This window comes from Phocoena phocoena, chromosome 2, assembly GCF_963924675.1.
Source record: "Phocoena phocoena chromosome 2, mPhoPho1.1, whole genome shotgun sequence".
Lineage (NCBI taxonomy): Eukaryota > Metazoa > Chordata > Mammalia > Artiodactyla > Phocoenidae > Phocoena > Phocoena phocoena.
In genome coordinates, this window is record NC_089220.1 from 166,393,446 (window position 1) to 166,416,745 (window position 23,300).

The window sequence follows — 23,300 nt, forward strand, 5'->3', positions numbered from 1 at the left end:
AGAGCACGGGGGGTGGGGGGTCGGGGTGACGGGCTGGAATGCTCTGGCGGGGCACGAAGCAGCGGTGGCTGGAGAGGCTGGCGTGAGTACGGCCGAGCTCGCCCACCTGCCGGCTGTAGGCACGGCCCCTCGGGCACGTATCTGAACTCACACCCAGCGAGGTCACTGGGTCCAGGGGGAAGCCCTCAAGTCAAGAGGCTGCAGGAAGCCCAGGCTCCCAGAGGCCACCGCCTCCTCTCCTCCAGCCTTCCATCCATTCATTCTAGAAGGGAAGTCTGAGCCCTTGAGACACCCTGCCTTCGTGGTGGTTACACTCGTGTGTGGGGCAGGGGGGGCACCGGGGAGACAGACAAGAAACCACCAAGTAAGTAAAATATCTCGTGTATTCGGTGGCATTCATGCTGCGGAGGAAAAGTCAGCAGGGTTCTCGAGGAGCCGGTCATCCTGGTGGCCGTAGGCTGCCCCCAGTGGGGGGACACCTGTCACCCTTGTGGAGGTGACCCGGGTTAACTCTTCCCAAATGCTCTGCACCTGGCAGGCATATTTCCAAGCCAGCTGACTTCCATTTCCCTGTTTGTCATGTGGGAACGTGGAGGGTCAGGAAGGGGCCCGGAGATCTGTTCACGAGACACCAGTCAGCCTTATAAATAGCTCCCCGCAGCGTTTGTTATCCTACAGACACCTTTCATTTCCACGAGACTCGGCTCTTTCAAATCCCTCATAGATCTATTGCGTCACTTAAGGCTCCTGCTCTAAGAGGTGGGAAGGGTGGAGATCGAGACACCAAACGGAAGACGTACGACCAGGGTTAGTCTTCGGATGATTGAGAGTCGCTGTGGCACAGGCTGTCCTATGGGAGAAGTGACCATAAACCACGGTGGTGGCTGATTCACTGTTATGCAGCAGAAGCTAACACACCATTGTAAAGCAACTAGACTCCAGTAAAGACGTTAGAAAAGAAAAACATGGTGGTGCAGCTCCAGGGAGAACTGGCTGAATGTCTGCCCTGCATGTGGCAGGTTTGCCTCCTCCCTTCACAGTCTGTTTCTGCAGACAATGGCAAGGTCATAGAAAAAACTGTGTGACCCTGCAAACCCACTACTTTGAAGACTCCATTGTATGCATAAGTATACTAAGTTTATTTGGGTTTTGTTTTTCTTTAAAGCAGACTCCTTCCCACCATTTAACTCATGGGAACACGCGCACAGAGGGGTTAAGACACCTCCCCTGGCCACATACTGGGTAAGAGCCGTGGCAATCCTGTTATTTATCAGGCTCTTATTAAGTCAGGTGCTGCCTTATTGTATGCTAGGCCCTGGGGTTAGCATTTTTCATAAGTTATCTTATTTCATACAATAAACTATAATTTAAGTCTTATTATTAATATTTCTATTATCTCATGGATGAGGAAGCTACACATGACCACGGAAGGTAGCCATTTCCAAGGTACATGGCCCAAAGTCTCACAGATATTAAGTGTTGAAACGGAGGCTCCAGCCCAGTTTTCTTTGCAAAAGCAAACAAAAGTTGTATTCCCAATCACTGTCCAAAATTCACTACAGAATTACTTAGGATTTTTAGTTAGAAATTCTTAAGATTTCTCAAGATTCTAAGTTAACTGAAATTCTTCAGATTTCTACCCTGAACTCTTTCTGTGACATGTTGCAGCCTTTTTTATTTGTGTGTTTATCCGTCAGAATCCTCAGGCTTCATCCTACATTTTAAGCTTACGGTTGACCCAGGAGCAGCATGGGTTTGAACTGCGTGGGTCCACTTATACATGGATTTTTTTTCAATAAATATATTGGAAAAAATTTTTGAGATTTGCAACAGTTTGAAAAAAACTTGCAAATGAACCGCATAGCCTAGAAATATCCCCCCAAATTAAGAAAGAGGTACGTCATAAAGGCATAAAATATATGTAGATAATATATATGACATACACAATATGTGTTAATCAACTGTTTATGGTAACAGTGAGGCTTCCTGTCAACAGTAGGCTATTAGTAGTTAAGTTCTGGGGAGTCAAAAGTTGTACACGGATTTTCAACTATGCAGGGGGTGGGAGGTGTAATGCCTCTAACTCCCCAAGTTGTTCAAGGGTCAACTGCATTCTTGTATCAATTATAAATCTTAGCATGACTTAGAAAGCCTCACAAGTCCACCTAATTTGATTCCATCTCTAATGTTTTAAACATTTTTAGAAGAAGAATTATATTACACTTGGGTTTCTCAGTTGAGTAACTTTTTTTTTTCTTTTTACTCCAAATAACCTGAAATTGCTTTGGTCTCCAAGTTACTGATAGAACTCTGTGTCTTTAGGACAGAATTATTTCTAAGACTGTTTCCCCAACATTTGCTTTTGTTGGGCTCTTTAGTTTTGTGTCACAGTGGCTACTAGTGTGAAATCAGCTCTCTTTCCCTTCTGTCATTGGTAGCAGCTACACAAGCCGTCAGCCCATTGTGGTTTCTTTCAAAGACTGGTTACGTACCTCCAAAGTGAGTTTGTACAGGGGACTCTGTGAGGTATACTGAAGAGGGTGAAGACTGACGAAAAGCAGTCAGTGTGGAGCGCGTCTTGTTTCCTCCTAAGCTTGGGACGTCAGCTGCTTCCTTCCATCATGCTGGCGACTGTATGATCGTACTTGCTAAGTTCAAGGCGCCCCCTTGTGGTGAGACTGATACTAATCAACATGAGAAAACAAAATGGCGAGATTACAAGTGATATAGAGGCAATGCCTTTGGATATAATCTTATTGCTCTTCTCATTTTTAAGGCTCTCAAAAGAATAAAATATTTTTTCTTCTTTTGTTTTAAATTCATCTGTAGCTATTCAACTCATATTCAACGCTAAGTGTTTTGGAGGTAGAAGCGAATCAGAAAAGCAAGCGCAAATAATTTGATGCCAAATCCCAGGTGACTTTTAAAAATAATTTCGTATTTTTTATTGCGAAAGTAATACTTGTAAATTCTAGAAATGTTAGAAAGAACAGATAAAGAGTAAAAGAATCATTTGCCCTCTCACAACCCAGGTGGATTAACATTTTGTTATGTATCTTTTTTATTTTTTTAGGCAGATAGACTCAAAAGAAAACCAAACATGCCATTTTTCAAACATGATTATATGTGTGGACTTCATTCTGTGTTGTTAGAGTCGGCTACTTCATCATTCTTAGTATTGCTTGATTTGGTTGGTTCCATTGTGTGCACACCTTACAATACACAAACACAGCACCATGTGCGGCTTTCTTGTGAGTTATTGTAGATTTCCTTATGATTAATTGCTTGAAATGGAATGGCTGAACCAAAACGGTGTACAAAATTTTAAGACATTTGACATTTATTGCCCGGTTATTTGTTTAAGTAAGGCATCTTTTTGGCAACGCAATTTTTTTTTTTAAAGTCTCAAATTCCTAGCATTTGCCTTCTTAGTCTGTGCCAAGAATTGTGCATTGTGTTTTACATGCCTCAATCTCAGTTAATCCTCACAGCAACCCTGAGACTTAAATACTATTAATGTCCCCACTTACAGATAAGGAAGGTCAGGCTTAAGGAAAATAAATCAATGTCACGTGACTTCAAAAGCAGGAAGACAGTAGTAGGCTTTCAGAAAGGTGATTAAAAAATAGCACTTTGCATCCCTCGAATCTTGAACTCAGTGGAAACTAAGAGTGATAATTTTCTATTTGTAAAATAAAGACAGTAAGAGAGGAGGAAGAGGAAATGTGCTTCCATAAATTTAGAAACATGAATAAGCATCTAAGTTGATGCTCTGGTAATTAGATCTTCATGTTAGAAGATATGGTGGACAACTCAGTGATTACCGTGGAATTACAAACTCTAGGGAGCTCCTAATATAGACATGTTTTCACTAGATCTTTTCATTTTGTTCCTGAATGCATTTTCTTTAACCACAGTTAATCTTCAGACTGGTTAAACCACTCCCAAGTAGTCAAAAGTTGACTAAAGGGAAAGTGGTATCAGAAAAATCCCCAGTTTCTGAATAAAACCAGACCTTTTTTGTGAGTTCAAAGAATTTGGCAGTCTCCACCTTTTTTGCAGTTTTTCTCTCATTGTTGCTCGCTAGAGACCTACATTTCACTTTTGTCACCTTTGTCCGTACTCTTTGATTTTTCTATTATTATATAACTCTTTATTATAGAAAACTCAGGCACAGCCAAACAAAGAAAATAAATATCCCCCATCAGTGTTATAAATACTGTGTTTATTGTTCATCTTTGGTTCTCTCTGCCACATCTGGGTATTAGGCATTTGCCCAATATTTGCTATTCCTGATCAGCTCTTCTTGGGCTCATCAACATTGTTTTCATTCTTAAGGAAAAAAAAAACTGTTGAACCTGTTTTCCTTCCAGCTACACTTAGCCTTTCAAAGACATTGCAAATACCATTCAGTATAAGAGCAACATCTGTAGTTTCTCTGCCATTTTCCTCTTCGGATAGCCATTGGATTTATTGGGAGTCTTTGAGGTAATTAAAGTGTCCTTCTGTTTCATTTTTACAGCGTTATTATTTTTGCCGCTCCAGCTGTTTCCCTGTGGTGGCGAGCTGTTGTTTTTTTCCAGTTACATTTCCCTCGATCTTGATGCAACCTCACTATATTGATAAAGTACTTGATTATCATTATAATTCTCTGAAGTGACTTGCAGACACTCAACTCCTTTCCCACCCAGTCTTTTTTCTTTTCTTTAAGAACAATTTTCTAGTTTATAGTCAAATCCATAAATCAGGCTTCTAAGTTCTACCCACTTGATTTAATGGGAGTATGTGAGTGGCCTAATAAAATCCAGTTTTCTTTCTCTGCTTTCTTACTGTCGGGCTCAAAACCTGTAGGGCTCAAAATATTTTCCACGCAGATGGAGCCTGGCAAGAAGTGAAAAAGTTTCCCTTGAGTTTCATTTTGTAATCCTGAGAAAATTTCTATCAGTGTAGAGATTAATGTTCCTGTGGCCTGAAGTCCCTTTCTCTGTAGGAGCCATTGCATCTTCTGAGATGGACTCCCCCACCCCAGCACCCCTGGGTCCTTCCTGCTCTGACCCAGGGACACTCCTCCAGCTTCTGCATTTGCTTGACCTTCGTCAGCGAAGGCAAGAAAGATGCAGCCACGGTCGGGTTTGCTCCAAGCGTGGAGCGTTTGACCATTTATGAGATTCTCTTGCCCTTTCTTCCTTGGATTTCAGGTGCTCTTCACCTAAAGCAGCTGCTGTAAGTGACTTTCTTTGTCCCCTCGTGTCCAGCTTTTCTAAGCTTGTTGCAGGCTCCTCTGCTGAGAGTTGCCTTGCAGAGAGAGGTTGGGGGTCTCCGCCCCTCCTGGCAGCCTCACGGTTGGGGCGCTGGTCTCCTCCAGCCCCTTCCGTTCTCTGTCGCCTGTGTGCAGGGTTGTGTCCCCCCAGGTCCTCTGCCCTCAGCCCATTTTATTCCCCGTCTCCTTGAGATGGAAACTGTGATTTTCTGTACCTCTTTCCCCCTTGTCTGTCCACAACAGCTCTTCAAATCTATCATCCTGTTTGCATCTTGCACTTTTATTTATCATGTACCTACAGGGTGTTATTATTTGTGGTCTACATTGGGGTATTTCTTTCATAGTTGAGGAAACCTATAAACTTGGGAGCAGGAGAATCAGAGGCCCTACAGCAACCCTCACCTTTCAAAGGAGAATATATTCACCTCGAAAAGAGCTTTTATGAGGTCAGTTTAGCTAATAGTACTTCTAATGGTGTCACTCCCCTATTCTCTTAAAAGTCTCTTTTCCTTTTTTTTTTTAACCCTCAAGTGCATTCTGGGTAGACTATTTTAGTACTGTTCTTGTCTGGAGATCTGTCTTTTGGCTTTTGGAGATAGCTGTCTTGAATTCAAGTGTGCTTTTCCTTGTGGAGATTTGTGTCTGATATGTATGAGACCAGGTTCTAAATAATACAGAATTATTCAGAAATAAAGGAAATACACGCATAGTACATATCTATATCGAAGTCTGTCATGGTGTATGAATCATGGATATTGTATAATTCAGTTATGATGGTATTTAGGGGCTCTGTGTGTGCTGGTTATCCATATGGACATATCTGTGTGCGTACGCAGTAACTTATGAAGTGAGCTGCCAAACCGTGACACCTCATTGGCTGATTTTTTTCTCTTTTTTGCCTCTTTCTTTTGAATTGTGGAAAAGTATACATGACTTACAATTTAGCACCTTAACCATTTTTAAGTGTTCAGTAGCGTTAAGTACGTTCACGTCATTGTACAGCCGACCTCCAGAACTCTTCATTTTGCTAAATTGAAGCTCTGCGTGCATTAAACAGCTCTTCCCCAATCCCCCTTCCCCAGCCCCTGGTGACCACCGTCCTACTTTCTATTTCTATGAATTGACTACTGTACATACCTCACGTAAGTGAACTCATGCAGTATTTGTCTTTTTGTGACCGGCTTCTTCCACTTTGTATTATGTTCTAAAGGTTAATCAATGTTGTAGCATGTAACAGAATTCCTTTTTAAGGCTGAATGCCTTTCAGTGTGTATAGACCACATTTTGTTTATCCGTTCATCTGTTGATGGACATTTGGGCTGCTTCCGCCTTTTGGCTATTGTAAATAATGCCACCATGAACGTGGTGGTAGAGATATCTCTTTGAGACCCTGCCTTTCATTCTCATGGCTGATTTTGGATGCAAGAGTAAGTCATTCTTCTTGCATGAGGATTATGAAGTTTTCATTTTTTAAAACACAAAACCATCTTTCCATCATGTTTTTTTTTAAAAAATTAAGTTATCCGAAAGTTAGTCGGTGGATCAATAAGAATTGAAATGTTTAAATACTGGTACAGTAAAGCATAGTAAGTGGAAGACATCCTCCAGGGTCAGCCAGGTTCAGATGTCAGAATTTGTTCCCTGAACTATAATTCTGATCTGCTGTTCCTGTAAGTATTCACCTTGGATCTTCTCGTGAAGAAGCCTTGTCATCTGGTGTGGCACAGCCCAGGCACAAAAAGTCCTGCACTCTTGTCTTCATAGAGCAGCCCAGTGGCCAGTGGCCCAGTGGCCAGTGCCAATCAAGATGGCAGGCTGGGGCTCACCACCAGACTGCATTCTGACTGAGGAAGGTATTTCATTCTGGCTCTGGTCACCCACCTGCAACCCTGAGACACCGTCAAGGACAACAAGCCAGTGTGACATATTCTCAAATGACCAGGTGAATTTAGAAGGGCCCCGCTGTAAGACATGTCGGGGAAAACTCACTGCTAGTCAGGGCTGGCTTTCACCATCTCTCTCTAGATCCTAAGGATGGAACTGCCACCTTTCTGTCTTTCTTTGTCAGGGGAGAGGGCTTCACGGAGCTGCATTGTCATCATGAAGAAATAGATGATTTCTTTAGGCCAACTGTTCTTTTTCTGTTCCTGTTTTCACCCTTTTTCTTTTCTATTTTTTTTTCTCTCTTTTTCTCCTGATACACAGGCTTTGCAGCACATGCTGACCTCTCTTCAGGCAGAACTTGACATTCAAAGGTACTTGATGAAAATTGAATCATCTCAGCGAGTTAGTACTTTACCTTTTCTTCTCTGCATTGAGTCTCACCTCGCCGCATGCCTTTTCACTCAGCTGCGTGTGGCATTCTAATTGGCGTCAGCCTGTTCCTGACCCCGTCTACCCTGAGCCTGGGTTTAAACCTCTCAGAGCCAAATGCTTGCAGCATTCCCAAACTTGTGCATTGTTTTTTAAATCATGAGAGTGAATATTAAAAATGAACACTAATCGCATGCTTGCTTCGAAATCTGTCATCAACTTTTCCAGTTTGAGTTGTGGGATCGGCAGTAACGCGACGGCAATTCGGAGATCTCTGCACAGTCCTCTGAAAAGTGGGGCTCTGGCCCCAGCAGCTTTCTCAAGGCAGAAAGGTTCTGGAGCTGAAACAGAAAGCTATCCTTCTAACAGCCTCAGAGCTCTGGGACTCTTCTTTCGCTTGGCTCCCAAACACCCAGTATGGGGTCCAGACCATTTCATGGGCATACATCTTAATAATAAAAATGATAGGAACAGACATATTTATATAAAGTTTACTAGGCACCAAGCACTGTTCTAAGTGCTTTACAAGCATTAACCTCTCACGCCAGCCCCATGGGGTAGGCATCCTATGGTCCCCATTTTATAAATGAAGAAACTGAGGCACAGGGAAGTTCAATACCTTGCCCAGGGCCACATAACAGGTAAGTTAGAGTTGGGACTCCAGGCAGTCAGGCCCCAGAGTCAGTTTCAATATATTATTTATTTCCCCATAACCCTCAATGTCCCCTATTTCATAATAGGTCAGTTTAGAATGTTACACCTGGAAGGGGGTGGAGAGTGTCCAGTACTTGGACACCTGGCTTGGCATTGGATACCTGTACCAACTGACCCATTGGCACATGGCCACCCGTATCCTTTTCGTCCCCCAAACGTGGCCTGTTTCTTTATTGTCTCCGGAGCTTGCCCAGATGAGAACCATTTGGTCTTTACTGTGAGGCCCAAAACACACTGTGCTCAGGAAGCATCCAGCGGTCTGGCTTTAGTGCATCTGTGACTTCCTGGCCATTCGGTCAGTCTTCAATGACCTCTTCACCTTCCTTTTCTTATAATCATTCTCTTTGATCTTGTCTAAAGTCACAAGCTCAAATTAGAAAGTTCCTGCCCAAACGAATAGACATAGAAGGAAAAGTTGGGGGACACATACTACAGAGACCCATGGTCCTACTCTACACCAGCTCAGTTCTAATGAGGTGTTCACCGTTCATTTTTTCCACGAGTTCTTAATTGTTTTCACAGCTCTGTAATTCATGCAAAATAGAGCTGTCTTTATGATTTCCTTGCGCACATATTGTGCACCGAATAGAAATGCAGAAAAGGAAGCACGGAGAGCTCTTCCCCACAACTTTACATGCTGCCATTAACTACTCCTTTCTACTTTCAGAGCAGAGACTTGACATCGTGATGTAGGGTTTTCTACAGAGTTTGGGGTCCCTCTCACTGTTCTTTTTTTCTTAAAGCCTGAAACAAATTCTCATTGCTAACTTTTATTTTTTGACATATCAGCAAATAATGGAATATGTGAGAATTTTTCAAGAGCTCTTTTTTTGTAAGGCTTTAAACACAAGTTACAGTGACAATGGTGTTTTTTGGAGGAGTGGGATGAAAGTTCAGGTGGGAAATTGAAGATTTCCTTTCTTCTCTTTGATAAAGAGTGACTCCCAGAGCCTCTAAGGATGTCACAATCTCTATTTTGAAGTTGGAAGTAATCATTTACCGACTTCAGGCAAGGTGGTGGCAGTAAGAGGTTGGGTGTATCCTCTCCTCTCACACAGGACCCCACAAACCATGGGACCTTCCGAGCACAGCAGGGAGCCAAGCCATGTAGAACCACCCCTACGAGAATGTACTACATAGAGCAGCTGAATGCTTCCCATCATTTATTGTTGACAAATTCCTGTGCATTTTTTCCTTAGTGACTCCTCACCACAATCATATCAAGCAGATACTCAGATTTTTTTTTTTTTTTTTTTTTGCGGTACGCGGGCCTCTCACTGTTGTGGCCTCTCCCGTTGCGGAGCACAGGCTCCAGATGCGCAGGCTCAGCGGCCACGGTCCACGGGCCCAGCTGCTCCGCGGCATGTGGGATCCTCCCAGACCGGGGCACGAACCCGCGTCCCCTGCATTGGTAGGTAGACTCTCAACCACTGCGCCACCAGGGAAGCCCAGATCTTTTTTTTATTAAAAGTGAGAACTAAGGTTCAAAGAGCTTCCCTATGGGGTCGCACTGCCAGTGCATGGCAGGATTGGAGTCTGCATTCTGCAAGAACAGTGTGATAATAAAGTCCTCTCATTCTAAATCTCGTTCTCTTTCCATCTCTCCAGACTCTGGTATTCTTTCTTATAGCAGAACTAGATGGAAAAAGAACCTTTGACCTGAAAAGCTCGTTGGAATTTTCACAAGGTTTTTTTCATTTGAAAATCAATGCAGGGAAATTGGGAGGGCAGTTGGTGGTGGTAATGGGCTGTGTGTGTTTAGAAACGAGAGTTTGAAAACCAGCAGCAGCTTCTACTCCCAAGATGTCCGGATAGGGTCTGGCCTCAAGCACTGAAGCTTGGTGACCTCGGGGACCACAGTATCCCCGCTGATACTGAAGGCCAGCTCCTTCTTCACTGTGAGGATGGACATCTTCAAATCTCCCAGGACATACTGAGGAAGGGGGGCCTCTGCTATCGGGGAAACCTCTCTGGTTTCACAACAATGCAGTTAAGCTCTAGGGGCGTCACCCCTGGGCCTGGGGTCCCACATCCTCTCCAAACTGAAGTCTGGGCTGCAGAGATGAGCTCAGTGATGGCTTTGTAAGGAGGCCTTCTGAGGTGCGTACTTAGCACTAAGTGGGATGCTGGTTGTATTTCACTTGAAATTTCAAAGCCTGCAAGCAGGCCCCTTTCCTTTCATCTCTGTAATAACACATCCTCACGCGGACACCTATTATCCCGAAGCCTTTTAAGTGCATTCCAGGCACTCTGAGTGGCAAAGGCACCTGCTACCTTGCTCAAGCCCCTCCCAATGCGGACGGTAGGAGCCAAAGCCTCGGAAACTGTTTGTTTGTTTGTTTATAATGCACACCGTCTTGGTTCACGAGTAAAAGGAAAGAGAAAGAAACGGATTGACTGACTTAAGGCAGCTCACAATAAAGAGACATCTACCTTCGGGTGGCTAAACTAAAAATCGAAAGGGAAAACCGCGTAAGAGGAGAGAAAGTTATGAATATGGCCAACTCTGATTAGCTCGAACATTAAATTCAGCTTCGACTTTTCTGATACCTGCGATATTTTATATATATTTGATATACTTCTCATTATAGGACAAAGCAATACTTATGACTCCTTCACAAGGCAGAATTATTTTCTTTGTTTTAAATTCTAAAAGAAACATTGTTTGCTCATGCCTTCAGAAAAGGGACATCCATCAACGTAACAGACAGGATCAACAGGAAAACAGCAGTATTCTTCATCTGGCCTTTTATTTTACATCAACTCCTTCAAGATGAAGCACAGCACTAAATAATAATTGTAGGAACATGCGTCTGAAAGGGGTGGCGGGGGGGGGGCTGAGTTAATGAGATCCAGTTTTGGAACTTGCTGACGGTGTAAGTTTCTAACTTGATGGAAGGATGCTGAAGAGAGATGATGGCGAGGCAAGCCTCATCATCTTTAAATAGGATTTATCTCTTTCTGTCTTTGAAGGGAAGTCAGAGAGCAGCCGATTCAAGGTGTTATATCAGAAGCGAGTCTATGTCACATCCCAGGTAGACCACCAGGCAGGCAGGTGGCAGGTTGACATCCAGACATCCTGGAAGTGGGAGAGGCTACACCTTATCTGTGGGTCAACCCACTTTGGCCTCTTCTCCAGGCACAGCTGAACCTCTTAAAGGAAAAAAAGAAGAAGAATCACATCATCTACACATTATGAAGGGGTTGAAAAGTAGAAAATATCCAGGAGATGGTAGAAAATCGCTAAAGTTCCAAATTTACCTGGAGTCAAATTGTAAAAGCCTTAAAATGCAGTTACTGTAAGGGTGTCAGAGCTCTGGATAGGAGAGTCTGTCTCCTTAAAAGGTGAAGTGCGTGACCTGCATGTCCAAAAAATTGAATGGATGGCTTTGGGCTCTTCTTTCTTAATCATTTTTCTTGAAAGTGGAAGTCTATGCGGTTTCGGGTTCCTGCAGAATTTTGCATGGCATGAACATGGAAATGTGTCTTTGTTCCCGTGTTTTCCCCGTGAATTTGTGTCCTCATTTCAGGGGCCATCTATGAGGACAAACCTTTTACCTGGAATCTAATTGTGGGAAATAACACATGAGAGGCCCAGGTGGGCATGGGTATCTTCCGGTCACCACAGACAAGAATCCTTCTGGATTCTAAATGTTTTGTGAGAGAGTCTTCCCTTCCCCTGATCCACTCTTTAAAAATATCATGCTTACGCAGTAAATCTCTGATTTGCAAAAGCAATATTATCCTCGTTTTGGAGAAATAAAGACGAAGGTATATTACTCATAATACTGCTGTGTAAAAGAAACAAGGTTAGTATTTGGGTGTATTCCTTCCATTTCTTAGATTATGAAGAAAAGGTTCTTAAAAACACCCTGATTATGACTGCATTCCATAGTGTGGCTCCATTGCAACTTGTTAACCAGCCTTCTAAGTTTCTAGATTTATCTATTCTATTAAAGATGTAATATGTACAGATTTGTCCCCTGACCCTCAACTGTAGTAAGTAACACTTTTCTTCATTTTTGTATATCAAATTAATCTGGCTTGGCTTCAGCAGTTATTGAGAAATGTATTCTCGTCACTTGGGGTCATAAAGAAATCCTAGGGATCGCATCTAGTCTGATAGAACTGGGTAAGGTTTCTGGGTCTCCTGGAACTCAGCACATGGCCTCCTAGTGGTCTGTTTGCAGGTGGGCTCGCGGGGCTGTCTGCCAGGCTAAGCCAAGACACACCCTTCAGCCACTCTGAGCACACCACACACCCCTCCTCCAGCCGGGGCCACTCCTTGTAAATGGAATCCAGGCCTCCAGAGTTTGAAGAGTATCCTCACCACCACCACCACCAACAAAGCCAGCGTCCTCTTCCCGGCCCTGCAAAGTCACTCAGCCCCCCTCTTCCTGCCCAATTAGCAGCCTTTCTCCTCTCACACTGGGGGGGTCGGGGGTGGGCAACCCCAGACCCATCTTCCAAACGCCTTTACCCCCTGAGCCCAATCTAGGGAGGGAGCCTTTGGGGTGACCTCTGTAGCACTGAGACACTGATCACAGCCCTTCCACCTGGGAAGACCTTGGAACACAAAGGCTTGGCCGTTTCCCCAGGAACTTGGGGATGGGGGTAGATGTTCCATCGTGTTTGTTGCTGACAGCCATGAGGACAAGATAAGTTGATAATATCTCAGAAGAGTCGTCTGACGCACAGATACCTCGAAAGAGAGCGTCTGTGTCGTGTGATGCTTCTTGAAATAATGAGGAAGCATCCTTGTCTGAACAGAGGTGTCCTTGTCATGCCTTTCTTGGCTTCTGCGGGAGGGGGCTTTGCATGGTGAGAGCGCGTTGGCAGAGGGATCCTGCTTGTCTCACTCGGCTCTATGCAGCGCCTGCCTCGCCGCAGGGATGCCTGTGGCCGGCTCTGGCCGGGGAGGCGAGGGGAGCTGACTCCCCAGCCTCACGGCCTTTTCATCTTTCTGATCTGTTAATGAACTAATAGGCACAGTGAAGGAAACATGGGGAAGCAAAAGACACAGCTGTACTTTGCTCAGCTGCTGAATCGTCTGATTTTAGTCCAGACCAAACATCTCTTCTGTTTTCACAGGTGAAAATCATGAAAAATGTCTGGGTACCCTTTTGGTGGAAAGAGGGAGGAAGGGGTTGAAATATTACCCTTGAAGAAACAGGGTATAAACTGAGTTTATCAAGGATAATTCATCGAAATAAATCCTAGAGAAAAATGTATCCCCTTTGTCCAAGCTGGGGAAGGGAAATACTGATTTGCAGAGATAAACCTAAGTCCGTCTTTATGAGAATCTCAGATATGCACAGTTGGAAGTTGGTATTAGAATGGGAGGTGTGTGTGCATATATGTCCTTCTTGTGTTAAGACCCAGAAATACCTGGTTACCGGTGAACCTGGCATGTGTCCACAAACTACTCCCAAGAAGCACCCAGGTACACATTCAACACTGTATCGTGTGTGTGTGTGTGTGTGTGTGTGTGTGTGTGTGTGTGTGTGCGTTACCAGCAGGACCCTTTTGTGCTTGCACCCAAGTTTTCTATTAAAAACAAAAGCTGATTTCTTGTCCTCTGAGTCATTAGCACCAGGCCCCCCTCCCCAAAATTATACATTTGTTACAAAACTAAGTACAGTTCTCTCCTACACTTGTGTTCCAGTTCTCACATCGATCTGTCATGCTCTAGAACTGGGATGTCCTCCGTCTGTTCCCCAGATCGGCCATCAGGCTAAGACTGGCCCCGAGGAGATGTTGGCTCAGGTTTCGTCACTGTGGCCATCAGCCACGGAAGTTGTGAGAAGTAGCCAAAGAGCTGTGGGGAGACCCGGTCCCGCTGCTTTAGAAGCACCCCAGGGTGTGGGTCCCCGGATGCACCTAAGAATGGCAGGTCCTCAGCTGCTGCGGCCACCTGGATGGGTTTATGTAAGGATGGAAGCCCCATGGGAGCTCTTGGTCTTCTCATCCCCAGACCCAAACCCAGCAGAGGTCGTAGACTTTGGAAACAAGGAGGGCCGGAGAAGGGAGCGAAAGCACTGCGTTGTGGTTCTAAAAAGGACTCTGAGCACATTTCAAAGCTTAAACCTTCCATAGCGGCGATTTGTCCATTCTCCTGAGGTTAGAGGAGTGCAAAGCAGGGATGGTAAAGAAAACTAAAGTCTGGGGATCTTCCAGTGTTCGTGAACTTCAAATATTTTGCTCCTTTTATCTTTCATAAGAGTACATAACACCTAGAAAAATCTCTTCAGTTGACGTCACAATTTTGACTGGATTTTGAGTTGAAAGCTTCCCAAGCGCAAGAAATGGGGTGAAAGTGTCTGAATGTCATGATTAAATTAACCATGTCAATTAGTGAGTATTAGGGTAATGAGTCATTCTGAATACATTTGCATTTGCATGTGGGAAGCTTTACTCTATTTCTGAACTCTCTGTGGAAATTGGGCATTCATTAAAATGAAGTAAAATTCCAGTAAGGCAACTTTGGGTTTTCTTTTTAAAATAGAACATAATCTGACGCGAAGTGTGCGCCCTGGCTGATCAGACACCCCACTGTTGCCAACAGTTAGCATCTTACCTAAAGGTACATTTGCAGGCTTTATTTTCTGGACCTTGGCATTTCAGATTAGAGTTTACAGGGTCTGAAAAATGGGAATGACGAAACATCATCCATGCCTCCAGCCCTAATTTTCTTTTCTCTTTGCTTTTAGTCCCCAAATACAACATTGCGTGTAATAAGAACAATTTGATCTCCTAGCAGAGCGTACTCCTCATGGTGAACACGTCAGCCAGTATTTGTTCATGACCTTAAAACGCACGTATGGCAGCCTTTTAAAAATTAATGCTCTGCAACTGTGTTGCGTGCACTTGACATAAATACAGGAACCTGGATCTTGGTGCTAGCTAGCTACATATTTCTGTAGAGCTGATGCAATAGGGGAAATCATTTGGGGAAAATCATTTGAAGGAATCTCAGTAAGCTGAAGTTTTCTGGGTGACATGATTTTTCTTCTTCTTTGTGGTGTGTATCTTGGAGTGATGAAATTTTAGTCCTGAAAGGACTAACTACCAACCAGTCAACCTCTGGTCTTACAGAAGAGGAAACTATGACTTAGTGAGATTGTACGTTGCCCAATATTGGTGCAAGGTGGCCGACAGACTCCTGGTTAAATGACTTTACCCCTGTCAGCTCTGGAATCCTGCAGACTTGGTCCCAGTTCCTCCACTAGCTAGAATTTTCGGGCAAGTTGCTTCCACGATTTGTCTCCTCAGTGTAGCCAGTATTATGAAGTGGCAGTGAGGGTTAAATGAGATGACCACACAATCAATCACAGTGCAGCAAGCACTGAATCTGTGAGTTCCTTTCTCTCTCCCCACACCCCTTCACTAGGAAGACGGTCTTCCTAGAGAACCGGTCTGCACATGTTACGGATGACGCAGAGGAGGGATCTGCCTGAAGCCTCTTACCCCAGCATCCCTTGGTGATTGAAAGCCCTTTTTGAAGAAGTAAAGATGAGAAAGGATCAGTGGGGTTCAGGTGGCCTGGTTACACAGACTGCCCCTTCCTGCATGACCCCAAAGGACTTCCTGTTTGGGTGGTAGGTTTGGGATCACCTGATGATTTAGGGAAACATCTAGAAGGTTGTGATGGAAACAGAGGGAGGTGGTCATGGGTGTCCGTGAAGCGCTGAAATCCAGCTTTCCAGGCCCTGGAGTCCTGCCCGGGTGGCTCAGAGAGCGTTTCCACCATTCTCTGCTTCCTGAATCTTCCCAGTTAGGGGCAGCTCTCCTCCCAGAAGCTTGGGGCAGGGGCTCCAAACACCATGCTGTAGATGCTGCATGGCTTCTCCTGAGCCAGAATGAGAACAGTAGCTCCCAACAGAGAGACTTTTTTCTTAAGCCAAATCTGAATTGTGTGAGTATCCTGCCTCCCATTTTTTTGGTATTAAAATATCTTTCCTTTCTCGTGGCAACATGGTGCCATACAGAGGGAAAATTTCAAGAGAGAGAGCATGTTTGGATGCCCCTTACTTTGCAAAATAAAATCCTAGTAACCCTGTGTTGTGCCCTCCCCCATAATTTTTAAAAGAATGTTTAATTTGTGAAATACAAAATAATGAGAACAAATGCTCCAGAGAGTTTAACTTTCTCCACAGTTATTACCAATGTTATAAACCTGTGAGCCTCATAGCTGCCCAGGCAGGGGAGCTGTTAGAATTGGTCTTTGTCTGTGATGGTTTGCTTGGAAGACACAGAGTCACCTCAAACTGGTTTAAGCAGAAGAATGGAATTAGTTGGAAGGAATAATTCGGAAAGACCTCACAGTGTACTGGACTCAGGAGCTGGCATGCCTAGGGGCCCAGATAGCTGTTTTGTCTTTTAGGGTCTCCCATTGGAGCCATGGGGGTCTCTTGTCTCCCTTTTTCTATACAGATCTGCTTCATCCTTTCTCTGTACTCTTCTCTGTCTGTTTCACATTCCCTTGTGCGTGTCAGCCACAGCTTGAAATGACCTCACGTTTTAAGTTCTCAGTGGATACAGACTGAAGAGCTTCTTTGTCCCAGGGCTCCATTTCCAGGAAGAGCATGTGATTGGTCCAGCGAGGATCAGGTGGCTACTGCTTGGTCCAGTCAGCTGCGACTGGGCTGGGAGTGGGTGACCATACACTGCATCACTCAAACCAGGATACCTTTGAGAGTGGAAGGGAGTTACTACTAATATTTACACTGGGACAACAGGTGCAAAGCAGAACGGTCCAAGGATGCTACAATCTGTATTTACCCTGGATGTGGGACATCGGACATCAGGAACTTATCCATATGGGCAGGGAGGAATTCCGCAGAGAGGGGGCCATTGTTTGAGGGCCAGAACCCTTTCAAAGATGGCTAAGTGTCAAGTCAAATAAGAAAAGGGGAACTTTGTCATGTATTCACTGTCACTGGAGAGGGGGTTGCCTGTACGAAAAGACGACTTGGTACTCAGCTGCTTCTGGACGGTGCGTCTGTTAGCTCATTTGAGAGAGCAGAGAAGGACCTCAGAGTGCGCACTGGGGGGACAACTCCTTTAGAGGCCACCAGCTGTCCCACTCCCTCCTCCCATGTGCCCCCAAGTGCACACAGACCTGAGAACCTCTGTGGGTGACTTCACTCAGACCATCCCTAGCGCCTCTCACCTCTGCTCTCCGTCCTCTCCCAACCCATCCTTTAATGTCAGCACTTATCCCCCAAACCCCGTTCTGCCCTGTGCTGTCACAGTGACACATCTCTTAGTGCCTCTTGTCCAACTGTTACACGTATATTATCCTTGGCCCCAAAATATACCTTAAATGCGTTATGAGCTCAAGAACCACACACAGCACTTTTAACCTCCCGAGACTGGCACCGGGCTGAGTACCGAGTCCCTGTTTCAAATGCTTTTTGACTTTTTTTTTTTTTTAATACGTCAAATCATAGGGTATCTGACACCAGTGTCAGCAATTTTCATTGTCTTTTCTCTTCCCTAAATGATGTCTCAGCATCGAGCTGGCATCTGAGGGGAGAGCACGGTGTGAGAAGATTGCTAATATGCAGTGATAGTTTGCAATGAGAAAGTGAATGACATAATAACGAGAGCAGGCGTTTATATTTGGAACTGAATAGCTGTGTTTAGGAAGCTTAAAAAAAAACAAAAAAGGACTGAGCCCTTATATCTTTATTTTTATACATACTCCAACCACGATGACCCTGAACAAGAAATAGAAATTTGATTTTGATTTTCTTCAAGGATTATTGCCTTTTGCAATGGAAAATGACAACTCATCAAATGCATTGTGTCTTCCATGGGCTGCAAAGATGACCAAACACCAGAGGTTGTCATTGTAGCCATGTTGCTTCAAGTAATATTATTTCTTGGCTACTTTGCTAAGCTGAATGTATTTTCTTTCTTTTTTTTTTTTAAGTCAGGGATGAGGACATTTGAGTTTGATATTCTGCTGAGAATAGTAACCAGCTATCTACCTCACTGAAGACCATGTGAATTTACATAACTCTTGGTGAGCTGGGCAGTGATTTAGGGTTGTTTTTTTTTTTTTTTAAGTCTAGCAATACTCTTAAAGAGTGCCAAAGCCAGATCCCAATCTTTGTAACACAAGCAGACTTTATGAAAAATAAACCACTTCGGGGCCTTGCACGGAAACATTAACCCAAAGCAAAGAGACAAGTTAACTGTTCATGGGTGTCCTTTCTGGCCATGATGTGGGCATGTCATCTGAGCGGAGAGTTTCCTGTGGAACACCGAGGCTGGCCACCGCGATGAAGGGGGCACAGGGGGCTATGTTCTGACCTTACTCCTGTTTTCTTCTGTGGAAACATCCTAAGAAGTGTAGCAGGGGTGGGTGTCTAGATAAAGCAGTAGTGCGTCTGCCAAGAGGGGTCTCCTGGTACTTTTAGCAAGAAAAGGGAAAGGAACTGACCATCGCATCCTCAGAGGGCTCCCCTAGAACATCAGGCACACCTGGGGCATCCCTGAAAGAGTTCTGTAGCTGAAGCCTTGAGGCAGGACCGGCTATATATAATTCTTAGTGTATCTTGTTCCAAAAAATTATTAAGGGTTTCAAGACGGCCACAGCAGAGCATGAAACCAAGCCCAGAGCACTTTTAAATGCTGGGTCGCTTGTACACCCGCAAAGTGGGTCCTACCTTGACAGTTAAGTGCTTTGGTGTTTTTAACTTCAAAATGCATCCTTAGGAAGACTTAAGAGGACATTAAGGAATGCAAACCACCCCCCCCCCAAAAAAAAAAACCTGGCTCCTGGGGACTGCCTGTGTCCCACGCCCAGCCCATCAGCACCTTTGGCATCTTAGAGAAAACTCACCTGCTGATTAATTCACATCAGTTTGCCTGGAATTGTAATGAAAGCAGGGGCCGGCTTTGGGAGGGGGAAAGCTGAGATCGTGCATTCATTCATCCTAAGCCCCCCAGTTTCACTGACTCCCTTTCTTTGACCTTCTACACGTATAATCTCCAGCCTCCACACAATAGCCCAAATGATCTTATGAAAAATGTATCTGATCCTGGCCACCTCCCCCTTCTCCCTGCCTCAAATACCTCAGTGGCATTCTGGTACCTTAGAGTCACATTGAAAATTCTCCCCTTGACGCTAAGGCTCCATGAGATCTGGGCTCTTCTGGTCTCCGGTCCCACCATGTCTCCAGTACTTGCCACTTCTTTCTGCCTCGGGGACTTTGCACATGCTGTCCCTTCCACCTGGAATGCCTTTTTCTTTTCACCACACCCGCTGGCTTGCCCCCTCCTCCCAACTTCTCACGTCCTTGAGGTCACAGTTTACTTGCTTTTCCAACTTTCCACCCACATACACCCCCTCCCCAGCCTGGGTTACACACTGTCAATGTCTTCAGTGTCTGTCCCCTGACTCGACTGTAAGCACCATGAGGGCAGGATCATGTCTCTTTTGTCTGTCGTTCTGTTCCCAGTACCTGGCATGTGCTAGCGTGTACCTAGCAGGTGCCTGGAACACAGTAGGCACTCAATAGGTGTCTGTTGAAAGGGTGAATGGACGTACCACACAGTTCGTGATTTAAACTTAATTATACATTATCTTGTGTTATTTGTTGTCCTGCATTCATTTCACCAGTTAGTTTTGAAACTCATTCACATCAGGCAACATGACGTCTGTCTGTCTCTGAATCGCCCACAGTGCTCAGTATATGTTCAAGGAATGTTATTGACCAACAAAGATTATGAGTGTTTTACACATTCAGTCCCTTGCCATCACAGTTTAGATAACCAAGAGAGAAATTAAATTTTGTATTGTGTGTGTTTAAGTTATTATAGATACCGTCTGTTGATTGGCGAGGTAAGTAATAACCAAAACTAGACATAATCCAAATTATGGGATTTCTGCCTCAAAAGAAAAAAATCAACTGTGATAGAAATATCTCCCTCACAATCATATTTTACTGATTTTGGAAACAGTCTTAATAGAAGAGTTTAAAGAACTGGGTGTGTTCAGTTTACTCTGGTGTGGGTGCATCATCCGTGTTAGGTGATAAAAACGTGCACAGTCCCATCTGCTGTGATCGTAACAACCACTAGAATTTGGCCAAAGGAATTGATTTGCCATCGTTCTTTCCTGTAACGTGGCTTGTCCTCAATGCCTGGCTTGGAATGGCCTATGCACAGTAGATGTCCAGTGATAAAAATCTTAGTGGAATACTCAGGGACTTTTTTCTCTCACTAACTTTCACAACTGATACTTTGAACCACTCTGTCTTTATTTTTGTATCTAGTCCTTCCGATGGACTTTTTCTCGTTGCCATGTTGTTTTTCCAGATTAGTAGACCTTGATGGCATTAAAAATATTTTCAGCATAATTAATAATAGGCTATTTTCCACTTTCTTTCAAATGCCTTTTGCAGACAAGAAGCCCCAAACTGTCTCACAGTCCTCAGCCTCCCAACTTGGGTGACCCAGTAGAGCATTTATCAGAGGCATCTGGAGATTCTTTGGAAGCCATGTCTGAGGGAGAAACTCCAAGTCCTTTTTCCAGAGGCAGCCGGACTCGAGCGAGCCTTCCAGTGGTGAGGTCGACCAACCAGACGAAAGAAAGATCTCTGGGTAAGCTTCGAAAGGTAGTTTCTAATTTTTATTCCTGCATGTGTGTATGTTTATACTCCTGAACACATACCCCTGCATCTGGATGTTAATTTGATCTTGATTTGTAAACACACAAACTGCTCAGAAACTCTGTTGATTTAACATCAAGCCTTGAGGAGTTACCTGCTGAAGGAGCAGCAAGTCCAACCGGTCTTTGGGGCTGGGCACATTCAGAACTGGCTGGGGTTAGTCACTCAAACAAGAGACTAGCAGTGCCTGTGGATATTCCTGGTATAAGGAATAGCAAGGGCCGGATTACAGAATGAGCCTCATTTCTTAGGGAACCTCCTCCACAGTTTCAGAACTGTGGACGGTTGGGGTGTGAGCCCCACTCCACTGTCTGGCAGTCCAGGGGAGGACATGAATGGCTGCAGGAAGAAGAGGTACAAGGTGGCCAACACCGCCATGACTGGTAAGGAAAGCCAGAAACACAGGGCTGTTTTCTCTACCACCACATGAAAGGGTGGAGGGGTTTGGCAAGAGTTTGGCATAGCCTTGTCTTTCAAGAAGCTTTTAGGAAAAGCAGGATTCTCTCCTTCCGCCTTCACTTGTCATTTGTTTTTTCACATTGGATATTCCCTTTCTATCTTGCTGTGCTTTTTTTCTTCCTCCTAGCCCCTTAACAAAAGGTACAGGCCATAAAGATTTAGACCTTTTTGCAAATTATGCTGGTGTTTCATATGCTTAACCTGCCATCTCAAGGTTCTGAGTCGGTACCTGTGTTTTTCAGACGTTTGTGGTCAGGAAAAACAGGGGACAGAAACAGGGTCAACCCACAGAAGGCTTCAGGGTCTGGCCTCTGCAGAAGACAGCTGAATTCTGCCTCCTATAACTGAGCAGATGCCTTGCTTGAAGAAGAAAAGAGAGGGACGTGGGGAGGTGTCCTGTTTTTGTTTCCTCTGTTGCAGATGATAACCAGAGCAGATTGGGTTCAGACATTGTCCTAGCTCTTCTGAACAAAAACAAACAAAAAACCCTGTTATTTACTTGTGTTACTCATATTAATTTTTAGCGTTAGACTTTGTATACTTCATCTTAGTTTAATAATCCAGGGTCGTCATTTTACAAACGAAAGATGAAAGCCCCAGAAAATCTGGTTTTTGTTTTTTGAGGTTGCATAGTTAATTAAATGGCAGAAGTGGGAAGCCCCTGCAGTTCCTATTGACTCCATTTACCAGTGAAGGCATGGGACTTGGAGGGGTGTGGTGCACTCAGGGAGCATACAGGGCTGGGGCAGTGTCAAGATGACACAGGCTGGGGCTTTCCATCAGGACTACAGAGCTTAGTGTTCTCTTAACCCCACTCATGCTTGAGGCAGGAGCACAGGAGCCTGCCAAGGAGTGGAATTTCTCCTCTGTGCTTTGCAGGAAATGAATGAGGTTCAGGTCTCTGTAAAGATAGCCTGTGCTTCGCAAAGTAGAATGAAAGATAAAAACAAATGCCTGTGCGCTTCCCCATACCTGGGGAACAGCGAGCCTGTGGAATAATGGACCCTCTGTCTTGCGGGCAGGAATTTGCCCCACAGCCAAGTGCAGTTGGCAATGCAGGTAGAGACCGGCTGCCTTTAGGAAGCAAGTCTCTGGGTGCAGGGGCTGCAGGAGCTGATGGCAGCCTTGCCCTAGGAACTGCTGAGGGTGGCTGCTGTTTTCTCGTGGGGTGGCTGCACTTTGGCAAAACGCTGCTTTACGCTGAGCACGCCTTGCTGTGAAGTTCTGGCGAGTCACAGCAGATTCAAAATGCACAGGAGGTTCTTATTCTTCCAGCTCCAGGAGAATGTTTTTGGCCAGTGATTTCCACAACTTGTGGATAGAAACAAAGGAACACAGGGAGAGGAGAAGAATGAGAAGTTTGCCCCAGCGAGGGGAGCCCTGGGGTCAGAAAATGAGGCTGGCCCTGGGCCGGCGGCTTGGTGCTGCCCTTCACCGCCGCTCTGTGGCCAATTTGCGAATGTCCTTGCGGCCGCACCTGGCTTTCACAGGATAATTCAGTTGAGCGGGGATGGGAAATAAACAGGAAAGTGTGAGTTAGGGGAAGTCTAAACACAATCTCCCACCAGGGGCCTTGCTAGCCTTGTGTTCGGGAAAATTCCCATGTGCCTGGCTGTATTTAATGCACAGACATGGGCTCCTGGGAAGAGCAGGCTCCCCAGAGAGCCCCGGAGCGGGAGCAGCGGGGTCCCCCAGCATCTTGGTGGCGAAGCGCAGCCAGGACCCCAGGCCTCAGAGGCTGCAGATGGAGACTGAGCTGGGACCTCCTGCAAATCCACTCTTGGTGCCACCTGGAAGGCCAGCGTTTCCTTTGGGATCTGTACAATGTCATTTTATCTTTTATTTAAATTTTAATTTTTTTTATACAGCTG

The 23,300-nt window shown here is 44.8% G+C and overlaps 1 protein-coding gene across 4 annotated transcripts in view; it reads left to right on the top strand.

Moving 5' to 3' along the window:
- Positions 1–23,300, top strand: part of KIAA1217 (KIAA1217 ortholog) — a 321,560-nt gene that overhangs the window by 134,510 nt on the left and 163,750 nt on the right. For all 4 annotated transcript variants that reach the window (XM_065870849.1, XM_065870852.1, XM_065870851.1 and 1 more), the window contains exon 3: positions 20,704–20,902. In XM_065870849.1, coding sequence (XP_065726921.1) covers positions 20,704–20,902 — 199 coding nt within the window. The remainder of the gene's footprint in view (positions 1–20,703; positions 20,903–23,300) is intronic.